This window comes from Lethenteron reissneri, chromosome 32, assembly GCF_015708825.2.
Source record: "Lethenteron reissneri isolate LAM-NWPU_2019-01 chromosome 32, ASM1570882v1, whole genome shotgun sequence".
In the NCBI taxonomy this organism is placed as follows: Eukaryota; Metazoa; Chordata; class Hyperoartia; order Petromyzontiformes; family Petromyzontidae; genus Lethenteron; species Lethenteron reissneri.
In genome coordinates, this window is record NC_083810.1 from 10,829,613 (window position 1) to 10,841,567 (window position 11,955).

The window sequence follows — 11,955 nt, forward strand, 5'->3', positions numbered from 1 at the left end:
ACACTGCTCGGGGGAAATTAACCCTCATCACGAGCACGCGTGCAGAGCACACAAAGCATCCCCATCATCAACACAAATCACCTTTCATTTGCCACCTGCCTTACACACGCACGGGTAATACCGTATTCGCCAGATTACACTGATCGACAGCCAAAAATGCTTCCGAAATAAATGTAGTCCAACTTTACTCACTCTGGGTCACCGAGAATGAAAAATGATGCTTAAAATTGTGGATTGGCTCTAGTTTTCAAGATATGCTTCTGGGTAAAGTCTTTACGACCTTTGACTTGGGAATGGCAGAGGATAAGTGAGTTATAAAGGGAAGGGATATCAATTTTAACAAGAAATTACTAAAATACATCTTTGACTGGATCTATGAAAACAATACTTGCTTTTTGAGCATAACAATGAATGATGCAATCTGAACCTGGTATTGCGTCATACATGATATTTATTGCACCATGTCATTCCTAGAAGTTATAAGACCCTCCTCTGGCAGGTCAGACGCACCCCAAAGTCGTGGCCGGTGTCAATAAATAAAGCCATCCACAAATCTGGTCGCGCATTTTGGGTTCCGTGTGTTTATTCATCAGAAAAAAATGATGTATTTGAATCCTTAACAAATAACGTAACATGAAGAAAAATATATTTTGTACAGACCTATTCATAAGATTAGTGTCTTGCAAGATAGGGTAACAATATTTGATTATTAAGACCAATGTGTTGTGTTTGTTTCGATTATCACGGATAGGCTTTACTTTGTAAAACTCTAGTGGTAGTGCCTTACGTTGATGACCTCTACTCCAAGAAGGGCTTGCAACTTGCCGGGAATTATCGATTAAAATAATCCCCGCACAACATGATTTGCTTTTAAGATTCTGGGGCGAGGTGGGCACTACAATGACTACGGTTACAATGTGGTGGGCCATTTGGGAGACAAAGGCGGCCGGGCGTGGTGCTGGTCACCCAACCCCCTCGTGTGCCGTGCCGGCATTCATAGGTGCTCGCTAACAGCACTTGCCCCAACAGTCTGTTACAGGCTACACGGGGGATCTGGCACCTCTGATTGGCACGGCTGGTTACGTACGGTGCGAAATAAGTTCAACGTACGTACAAGTGCGTTGTTGAACGTGAGTCATTCACTTATATTACATATATCACTCTCGTCTTCTCATTAAACGTGCTACTTATGACACTCGCTTGATTATATAGTTAAAACTTCAAGTGGCACGCACGCATCATGGAGTGATGCGTGATTAGCAAACCAGGGCAGCTCCTGGAGATGATGATATTGTTTTTTGGGGGGGGTAGGGCATTCCATCCACTTTCACGCCGCGTGTAAGTGAATTGGCTTCGTGTACGCGGGAGTTATAAAAGCCCAAAGTTGGCGAACCCTACACTGCGCTGGTTTGGTTCAAGATCTAGCTGGAAGCGCTGGCGGGAAGGCTTCGGTTTTATACAAAACTCACCTCGACCAAACCCACAAGCTAAATTTGTTTCGCTATCACCTTCCGTGTTGCTCGATGGTGGTGGTGTTGCTTTTGCCTCCCATCGCAACTTCTAAGCGGTCCTACCGCGCTCCCACTCACTGCTGTCGCAGTTACCCGCTTGGCAAATTTCTCTCGACATGGCCACGAATATTCGGCGCAGGGTGGCGTCCATGCCGTCCGCCTCGTCGTCGGAGAACGCCCACGATGAGAACTGCAGCCCGAAGGCGGCGGTGGCCGTCGTGGCGAGTTCGCACGGCGCCACCAACGGGAAGGTGACCGCGGCGGCCACGGCTCGTGGCGGTTGCACGAGGAGGGCGTTCGGATCCATCGGCAACGGAGTCGTCGCCTCGCGTCGACGCGACGTCGCCAGCCAGGTGAGAGGAGGGTGTCCGTACTGCGCGGGGGGAGGGGTGGGGGGAGATCCATCCATCCATACATCAATCCCTCCCAATCGCCGTCTCCCAATCCTCCCTTTAATTATTGGTGGAGTTACAGCTTTGGTGTTTAGACCTTTTGGTGTTTTTTTTTTCTCGCCGTTGCTCCATTGTGGCCACGCGCCTCGTTTGGGCCCCATGTGGTTGGGGGGGGGGGGGAGATTGTCTGCTGAACCTCTCGCGCGCCGTACGTAGCCAACTATGCCAATCCTCGGGTGCTGCACAACCGCCGCCACCCACCGAACGGTTCCAAATCCTCGGTCGCACCATGCAGGAGCTTGCCTAGGTAGTGGTAGCCACGCGTCTTCACGCACGCTGCTCTTAACTCGCCACCCGCGCGGTGGGTCAACTCTCTCCTCTCTCGGATGCCACGTTTGTTTTGGCCGCGTTCTGTTGAAATCGGTTTTTGCTTTGCCGTATCCGCTGGTTGGCACCGGCATTGCACACGGTGCAAAAGACGCACCTTTTGGTCTCGTGTTTCGGCACCATACATGGCCAACTGCGCAACAAGGATATGATCTACAAGTAACACAATTGGACGGACCTCTTGTGACCTGATGTACTTGCAATATATTGCAAGTCAAATAAAAATGGCTTTTGTTACCTTTTGTAAAAAAAGAGTTAAGTTCGGGGGTGCCTTTACGTGGAAAATTAATTGGACCCATTGCAGCTGTAGCTTGTTTTTAAAACGCAAATTCGATCGTCACTGTCGGCTGACCCAGTTTTTTTGTTTTTGCCTTGACCAAGATTTGTGCCTCCCCCTCCGCATTTGGTAACTGCATTCTTGCATCTGCATCCGCTTATTGACCATGTCACCCATGCTTAACATTCGTCTGCACGGGCCACACACCCATTTTTAGTCCACGCCTCGTGACCACCTTTCGATCGGCTAAAGGTGCAGCCCTGCAGCTGCTGGAAGAGCTCGAGGCTATTTCGCCTGCTCGTCCACCCTTTGCGGTGGGAGTATTTGTGCTTGGCTGACCTCAAGTCTCCCTGCTGTGTAAGCCACATTGTCCCTTATAAACCGCTGTCTTGTCTATATTGCCTCCGAAACGTCGTGCTTTCTAAAATTTTTATTTTTATTTTACTTTTATTAATTAAAATTTTTTACCTACGTGACTTTACCGAAAAAAAACCCTAAGAATATGAATCATTGCAGTCACGAAAGCTTCTAATCTAGAGCTGTCTTGTCTGCGTCCAGGACTATGCACTGCCCAAGCACAGCCCATCCCTGACGACTGCAGCTGCCCCGTTTGTCATTTACGAGGAGGCGGACGTGCACGCAGAGGTCATCGCGGCTCCCTCTGCCTCCGCCGATGTGTCGCGAGAGTCGAGGGGTCACGACCCCACGACGGATCTTCGCGCCGTCTATCAAACCACACTGAGCCTTCCCGCCAGCCTTGACGCCAGCGCAGGTGAGCTGGGGGCAGGGATCTGGTGTTAAGGGCACCACGGTGGCGAGATGGTAACTACGCCCCCGTAGCCAGGAGGTCGTGAGTTCGATCCCGACCCTGACGCCTGGTGTATTTGGAGTTTGCATGTGGTCTCCCCGTGGTTTTGTTTTTCTACGCACTTTTAGAATTGTTTTTGAGGTAATTGCCTACTATAAATTCCCACAAGCAACTTCGTTGATCAGTTGCGACAATGTCGCTTCTGGAAAAATGGTTGTTTGCTCAGTAGACCTTGCCTCAAGTAAAATCTAGTTTTTTGTTTTTATAGTTGGACCTGGTGGCTTGTGGGGAAGCCCCCAGGATGTGGCGTACTGCTATCTAATATTTGTTCACTTCTAGACCTTTAAACTTTCATGACTCGGTCACAGTTATCTGTAAAAGAGCCGTCTAGCAATTTCAAATTGTCGTTTATTAACCACAATTTTCGAACAATTCTAAACTGACTCGTTTCCTCAACCCATTGATACGCAGTGTTAATTTAGTTGCATTATTATATCTGAACCGGTCTTAATTAAGTTTGTCGCGTGCCAGTTTTCTGCTAGACTAACACTATTAGCATAATAATGAAATATTGGCTTGTGGGTGTGTAATTTTTATTTTCATGCATACTGATACAAGGTTCACGAATATTTGTACATTTGGCCACCTTTTTAATTTGTCCACTGCATTCTCTAACGATCCTGATGGTGCTCTGCCTTAATGCCTCTTGTCACGCGTTCTGACTTTTTGCTATTCATCAATGTTAATTGAGGCTTGCTACAGTCGTAGACTAAAATATATATTACAAATTAATGTTCCTTTTGCTAAAGAAATGATCAATGCTGTGCATGAACCCCAACTCCATCTCTGCACCCCCCCCCCTTCCCCAAGCCTCCCCAATGATCCTGGACTCTTCCTGGGCCACCAGTGACAACTGTAGCTGCCAGGACATGTGCGGGGTGGAGGTGAACAAGGAAACTGTCCATGACCCCTTGGTTTTGTCCGAGTACTCTGTCCACATCTACATCTACATGTGCAAAGCGGAGGTAACCACAACAGTCTCTCCCCCCCCCCCCCCCCCTCCCTCTAGACTGAGCTTCACGGAGGTAGCGCTACAATTTAAACGAGCAGAGAATCCTATTTTTAAAATACCCCTGGAGTCGGCTGTTGTGGTGATCCAGCGTTCGTGGCTAAAGTTTTTTTAGAAATCGGGCAAGGATATAAGGTTGCCAGAAGGTGGTGGTTTATTAAAGCCGCAATTCAGCCTCTCCATAAATTACCTTTATGAACCCATTGATGCTCTATCTCCCGAACACGCGACTTCTGCCGGGGCATACTTTCATTTCCTCGTGTGAACGCGTGACCCCCCCCCCCACCCCCGCGCGCAGGCTCGCTACCGGCCCCGGGCGAACTACATGAGCCGGCAGCAGGACGTGTCACATGCGATGCGCGCCGTGCTGGTGGACTGGCTCTCCGAGGTGGTGACCCAGTACGGCCTGCAGAGGGAGACGCTGCACCTTGCCGTCGGCTACAGCGACCGCTTCCTCTCGCGCATGTCCGTCACTCGCGACAAGCTGCAGCTGCTGGGGGCTGCGGCTCTCTACGTGGCCGCGTGAGTGCTGCCCCCCCCAACCCCCCCCGCCTCCCACCAGCAGTGACGGTGCTGGTGGGGGGGGGTGTTAATTATGTTGGGGGAGGGGGAGATTGCACTTCAAAGTACGGTGACACCTGAATTGTGGGTTTTTTAAATCCTTTATATTAAGTTCGCTTGCTTAGGACCGTGCAAATCTTTCGGTCGTTTTTTAACCCATTTCCCGTGATCCAATCGAGCTGACATTTTCCACACATACTCGTTGTGTGTGATAATTAATTTTCGTGAGAAAAAATCAAAAATTTTACACTGTTTAGGGAAAACAAATTTAAATATTTAATTACCAATTGCTTGATGGTGGCAGACAATCATCTGACCCATAGGTGGCAGCCATCTCAAGCCAGAGGACGAGAGGACTCTAGCCGCCACGCATATAAAGGATTTATAGTGAAAAACTTTGTTTTTACGGGTTTACTTGTTTTAAATTTAGTTTGGACTTGCCCTTGCACCCCCCCCCCCCCGATTTTAACAGGTTGGGCTACGTACGGTGAGAAGTTAGGCATACGCCAACTCGCCATAAATAAGCGACTAAAACCAAATTGATCAACCAGCCACGACCTACTAGACCCAAGCGAACTGGTGTATCGGTCCTCGCCCATGGGAACGGTTCCCCACTGCCCACCAGGGATTATTTATCTGTCGTGCACGAATGCGCTGTCAAAGTTCCTACCTGCCCACTCGGAAGGAACGTATTTAACCCTAACATTGCTCTGTGGCTGCCATTGTACCGCGTGCCTCGTGTGCCCCCCCTCACCCCAGCAAATACGAGGAGATCTACCCCCCAGACGTGCACGACTTCGCCTACACGACAGCCGACACGTACAGCGTGCGGCAGGTGCTGCGTATGGAGCAGCTGCTGCTTCGCATTCTCTGCTTCGACCTGGCCGCGCCGACCTTCACCCAGTTCCTGAGGTTCTACGCCCAGTGCCTGTCCACGCCCGATCAAGTCGTCAGCCTCGCCATGGTAAAGCTGGGTGTAGTACAAGCCAAGTGCGATGCGAAAGTCCTTTTACGCCCCCCCCCCCAGCTGTTGCTATCTTGCGGTGCTGCGATGTTGTGCCCCCAGTGCCGGATTAAGCCAAGTGTGGGGCCTGTAGCATATGTTAACAGCACCCTGCGGGGTGGGCTGGTAGGAATAATACTTAGTACCGGTACAGAGATATCGACCAGGTATAGAGGAGTTAAAGAAAAAATTACTGTATTCTAGTGTAACGTTAATTAAAAGTGTTTGTTTTGACAAGAAACGCTGTGAGATTTAAAGACTCGTAGTCTTTCATTTCCAACACCACCCTTCCCACGGACGGACACATTCATATATTGGTGGTCTGGTCCACTTCGTTCCTACCAGTATAAAGGGGCCCTGAATAAAACACATTCAGACGCTGTCTTCTCGACAGACCTGTGCTCCACACGAGGACGGCTGCTTGCGTTGTGGCCGAAACATCGTGAGAATCGTTTTATAGTTTTATTTTTATTATTTATTATTTCCATTCTACGTGGTTTTACCGAAAGAACCAAGGAGAGGAAAAAAACAAATATTAAAACGCACAAATATTTAACTTGTAAAGTAATTGTATTTTTTTCATTTGCTATACAGCCCAGATAATACGACAAATCGCCAACTGTAAACACCCAGTCGTTCGTAAAAGTTGAAGGTGGTATAGTACTACAGTAATAGAGCAAGTGCAGAATCGCTGAACCGGGATTGATGACTTGAAAGCATTTAGCGTGGGGCCCGTAGCACATGTAGTTACTTTTGTTACTGAGAATTCGGGTTTGCCCATAGCACGAGGTTGGCAAGCTCTTTTTTAAAGGATCGTTTTGTGACGTTATTAAAGGCCACGAATCGTATTTGCATTGCAGCTCTTGAAATCGTTTGCTCGAATTCGAAAAATAACAGCTAGTTGCTTGACCCCCCCCCCTCCCAGCTAGTTCAATGGTTACTTGAATTCCAACTAGGCAATGTGATTGGTCGAAAGAGAAGAAAATTGTTCAAGCTTCCCAAATATGAAATGAGCTATTGTACATCATGGGACCTCCTTTGCCAGTAACAGTAATAGGTTTTTCCCTTTCTGGCAACAAAACGGGTGTTAAGATTTTAAAAAACCAAACTGAAACCTTTTACAAAGAATCATGTCTGCATTAACCACAATGCTTGTGGTCAGAATACAAATAAAACGAATATGCACTGTCCTTAACTGATTGGTCCACGAGACGGCTTTTGAGCCTCGTCTCAAACGGTGCATCTATATGTAGATGTAAATGCTTTCCCCGCGCTCTCATTACTCTAGTGCATTGCCTTTGAGCTTGTACGCCTTTTGGCGTCCTCTGATGTAACACTGCTTGAAACGAAGCTCAAAGAAAACTGTCCGTTTCAAGGACGGTACATATATGATCAGTTTTTAGTTTACATTCTGACAACAAGCCTTGTGGTTAATGCAGACATGGTTCCTTATAAAATGTTTCAGTTTGTTTAAAATCGTCACCTGTTTTTGCCAGAAAAAGGAATGTCTTATCAGACTATTTTGTATTTCTAATTTGCAAGCATTTTCGTAATCCACCAGGTGTGCAAACTTCACTCGCTCAATCTGCTCAGACTGGTTCCATCCATTTCGTGACTGTCACTCCACCTAACAGAACGGCCTCTTGACTTGGGATTCAGACTTGTGAGCATCCGATCTTTTTAGACGTGACATTTCTGTGCGGGGTCGTGCGTGTGCACGCAGTACCTTGGTGAGCTGAGCCTGCTCGATGGACAGCGCTACCTCCCCATGGTCCCGTCCATCCTCTCGGCAGCTGCGCTTGGTCTGGCGAGCTTGATCAGCGGACATAAGTGGGCAAGTACTGCTGTGTAGCCCTCTTCCTTCCCTCTGTGCGCTCTTGCCTGGGGACTTGACAAATCTGGCTCGAGTCCCCAAGTGTAACTTTGCCCATCACTACTCATGTTTTGCAATATCAAGCATCGGTGTTTTCCTAGTGACTGAACCATGTGCAACTTTAATCTCTTGCGTCACCAATTTCGTACCACCCAAAAAATCCCTTTGTATTGTGCTGGTATGGTTGGCTGCTTTTTACATCTGGGCAACCATCCATGATTTTAAAAGTGGGTTCGTCATGTAACCTGTCGTGGTCCCGTGACTGCACACCAATATTCCACTTTATCACATCGGTGCAGCTGTAGAGAAGGGCCATTTTTTTGAAGACGCTCATGATTGACAAAGGCTTCAAATCTCATAACCCAGGGACTTCCTTGCAATACAATTTTAAATATCTCCAATTTCAGGCTTTTAATGCCAGCAAACGGCACAGGTGAAGTGCTGGATGTACATCCGTTTTGTATTGCACTTTAGCAGGATGTCTGACATTTGCACCGCACAGTGTAAGGGAGAGGGTGCGACTTTTAAAATGACTAACTCCAGCATGTGGTGGGATGTCATGGGCGAGCAGTGAGACCCCCCCCCCCTGACCTGACAACGAGTTAACTTAAGCTGTGCTCAAATTTCACTGCTCCTTCCACTTTGGCCGCCCACCTATCTAGGCAGCGGCTATATGCACGTGGCATGTAATCCAGCGCTGGTGGTAGATGGAGTTCGATGGCTTGCCTCGTAAGAAACCGACTTTTCTGGTGGATGTGGCAGCGGTAGACTTTCATAATCTCTCGTCTCCTGTACAGGCTAGCACGTGTGTGGTACCCCCTTTGCATACGCGAGTTCTCCATGCATAAATACGAATTGGCTGGAAACGCACATTAAACTGCAGCGCAATTGCTGTTTCCAGTTGCACCATTTGGCAGCTTGTCTGGTTCTTTGGCGATTTTTTTTGGTGCCATTTGTATGTACAACACTAAACCAAATCTCTTGCTTCTTCCCCCCCCCCACCCCCATGGCCTTCAGCCGCTGGCGTTGGAGGAACTGACGGGGTATAGTTTTGAGATTCTGCAGCCCTGTGTGTCTGCCCTTCACATCACGCACACAGGCAAGCAGGAGCAGCACAGCGCCTTCAAGACTTACCAGAGCCCCAGGTATGTAGCCTATGACGTCATTGGGTACATTTGTTTGTCACGACTACAAACGTGTTTTTTTTTTCTCCGTACGGTACAAATACTACTCTATTCCACTTTTTGTTTGCAAATAATTTGAATTTAAATTATTTTCAAACAATAGCTTCTAACGCCACAGGAATTTGTTTTACCAAAGCCAGACCGGGGCGTGTAGAGTAGCTGCAAAACCTAACAAACGGCTACAACAAAAATGTGCACGCACTGCTATATTGACCACAACTGTAAAACTCAGTGTTTGAGTTGCTCTGACCATTCTCCTACGTGCTGGCAGCTGGATCTCGGCAATGTTAAAAGCGTTCGCTCTTGTCGAACCGACTGCCGGCTAAAGCCACCTTCATGGCGTTTTTGGATCACCTGGGTTTATTTTCAAATCTCCGTTGAATCTACTTTTGGCAGCCATTGAGTCTAAGACGGCACAATCGCACGAGGTTTGCTCTCCATATTGAGAAAAAATCCTGTCCGGATCTGATTTTTCAAATGACTACCGTCATTGAGCTCCTTTTGATTGGACGATTGTGGAAGTTCTCAACCTGATGGTGTGCTATGCAGCACAACCGTAAAACCAATGTCTGGCTTTTACAATGTCGTGTGCCCTGATCTCCCCCCCCCCTTCGCCCCGTCTCCACGTTGCGCCAACCTCCTCCTCCTGCAGGAACTACAGCGTGGCACTCATGGAGCCAGTATCTGACTGTCCTTGGCTGCGTAGCGCTCTGGAGTCGTCGTGATGCTCCACCAAAGCACTGCCGACCATGGGGAAAGCGGCCAATTTAAGCACTCCCTGTGGCTTTAGAACGTGCTTGCTATATTACTTTCGTGGGTTGGTACCCAATCCCGTTTCCTGTTAAGCATATCGTTGCCAATGCCGTTTGTGCTACAGCATGCGAGATGGCGCGATTTTACAGCCATTGAAACGAGTCTCTCAATTACTATTACGGGGGTCTTGTATCTACTCGCAAATTTGCAAATTGTTACTTTTTTAACGGTTTTTTTCACGTATGCTGGAGTGTAATAGTTTTATCCTAGACTTTAAAATGCTGCACTTAATACACTTTTTAATAATATTGCAAAAGGAACATGTTTTTAAATAAATGCAAGTGTAGAAGATTGTTGCCTGAAACGTTCATTTTTTTATACAAGGTCGTGGTTATCCTGACGGCGGCTTTTTGGCTGATCCTTGAACGCTGGCACTGCACTTCAAGATGCGCTCCTGCATTTTGCCAGAATGCGCTTTCTTCCGATCTCAAGAAGCCATTGGAGTTGAGCTCTTGAGTCTGATGCCAACGCTTTTTTTTGGATTGCTTTGCGTGCTCTGTCCTACCACATCTGAACGGTTAGCTTATGGTGCTCAAGTTCAACACTCTACCATTTTATAGATAACTGTGCTTCATGCACCGCACCCAGGCTGGTATCAACAATCGCCTTTTAATTTGTGCAAAGGGGTCTCCTTGACAATCCATGGTGAGGGCTCAACCATTTTTGGGATGCAATTTTTTTCCCCGACTGCTCAAACGTCTCTTTGCCCAACGCCATAAATTATTTAATTCGGTGACAACCTGCTCGAATTTTTGACACGGTTTTGACTGGCATGTGCAATGCAAGTTGCTGCCTTGCAGGCTTCTCGAACCACGCTTTGCCAAGACCTGGTCACTGTTGCCCAAGGTTTTACGCTGGTTTCTTGCTCAGGAGTTCTGGAGCCAGGAATGAGTTCACATTTTTATGGCAACCACTTAAAAAAAACGCCCATAGTGGCGGCTTAACGCCCAGAAAGATACATGGCAGAGTAAACCTACTGCCCTCTCATCCCTTGGTAACAAGACTTTAAAGGTGATCAACCTGCTGCCCACACACACCCCTTAGTTTTTTCGGTAAAGTCATGTAGGTAAAAAAATTAAATAAATTCACGACTTCTTGGAGGCAACACCAAGCTCGGGAATTAACTGCTCGATCTGACACTGCTTAAAGGAAACCCAACGCATGATTGTAGATCCGTGCTTGAGCGATGTTGGACTCTCCCAGTTCCATTCACCTATCACGGTATACTTCACTATTCATAATCAACTTTTTGGGTTTAGATCGCGTTATTTATAAATGTGTCGTAACCCTCCACCACCCGACACGGCCAATCGGTAAAAAGTGTCACGTTGACAAAAGGCGAATTGCCCGATGCTGGATGCAATTACCAGCGAAACGTCGTACTCAAGTTGTAAATTGTTGTGGTTTCACGCTTCAACACACCGGTGGGCTAAAGCAGTGAACTAATTGTCTTGTCAACGTGACACTTTTTACTGATTGGCCGTGTCGGGTGGTGGAGGGTTACGACACATTTATAAATAACGCGATCTAAACCCAAAAAACGTTGATTATGAATAATTTTGGTCGCGAAAGCCTACGTGTTAAATAGTTCACTATGATGGTTTGGCATTTGGAGGGGGTGACCTAGGAAATATTAACAATTTGTGGGAGAGGCAATTTGTTAAATTGCATGGCAACGTCGGCAACAGATGGGGCATGATGGCCGTGACTACCAGTAGTGGATAGCTGCTACCAAAAGTTTAAGGGCCCCCGCATCCTCCAAACCAGCTTGATGGGAAAAGCTCCGAGTGGTGGTGGTCGTTGACATTGGGAGCAAATTCGGTTGGCGTGCCGTACTGAACCTGGCGACCCGAGTTCAATTCCTGCTTGTGGCTAATGACCATTCTCCTTGAAGCGGCCCTGGGCCTCTAGGTAGACTTGGCTAAAAATGAGTATCTGAGGTGTGTACACATCGCCACTGGGGAGACAAAGGCGGCTGCGCGTGCTGCTGGCTACCCACCCCCTCGTGTTCTGTACCGGCCTTGATAGGTGCTCGCTAACAACACTTGCCCCAACAGTCCGTTCAGGCTAGACGGGG

General features: G+C 47.7%; 1 protein-coding gene across 2 annotated transcripts; it reads left to right on the forward strand.

The window, feature by feature from the left end:
- Window positions 1-798: 798 nt before the first annotated feature.
- LOC133350114 (cyclin-A2-like) lies at window positions 799-10,169 on the forward strand. Of its 2 annotated transcripts, XM_061564140.1 has the most exons (9): window positions 800-1,130; window positions 1,651-1,864; window positions 3,126-3,339; window positions 4,246-4,400; window positions 4,743-4,966; window positions 5,765-5,969; window positions 7,732-7,842; window positions 8,899-9,026; window positions 9,718-10,169. In XM_061564140.1, exons 2-9 carry the CDS (start codon window positions 1,661-1,663, stop codon window positions 9,788-9,790), a joined length of 1,314 nt encoding a protein of 437 aa, XP_061420124.1. In that variant the 5' UTR covers window positions 800-1,130; window positions 1,651-1,660; the 3' UTR covers window positions 9,791-10,169. The 2 variants fall into 2 exon arrangements, with proteins under 2 accessions (XP_061420123.1, XP_061420124.1); XM_061564139.1 differs by having other exon boundaries at window positions 799-1,864.
- The last annotated feature ends 1,786 nt before the right edge of the window (window positions 10,170-11,955 follow it).

Bases quoted from the DNA above. Each gene is read 5' to 3' on its own strand.
- LOC133350114 (XM_061564139.1), top strand. From the start codon at position 1,628: ATGGCCACGAATATTCGGCGCAGGGTGGCGTCCATGCCGTCCGCCTCG. The intron at 1,865-3,125 runs GTGAGAGGAGGG...GTCTGCGTCCAG, and splicing joins GACGCGACGTCGCCAGCCAG to GACTATGCACTGCCCAAGCA. The intron at 3,340-4,245 runs GTGAGCTGGGGG...CCCTTCCCCAAG, and splicing joins CAGCCTTGACGCCAGCGCAG to CCTCCCCAATGATCCTGGAC.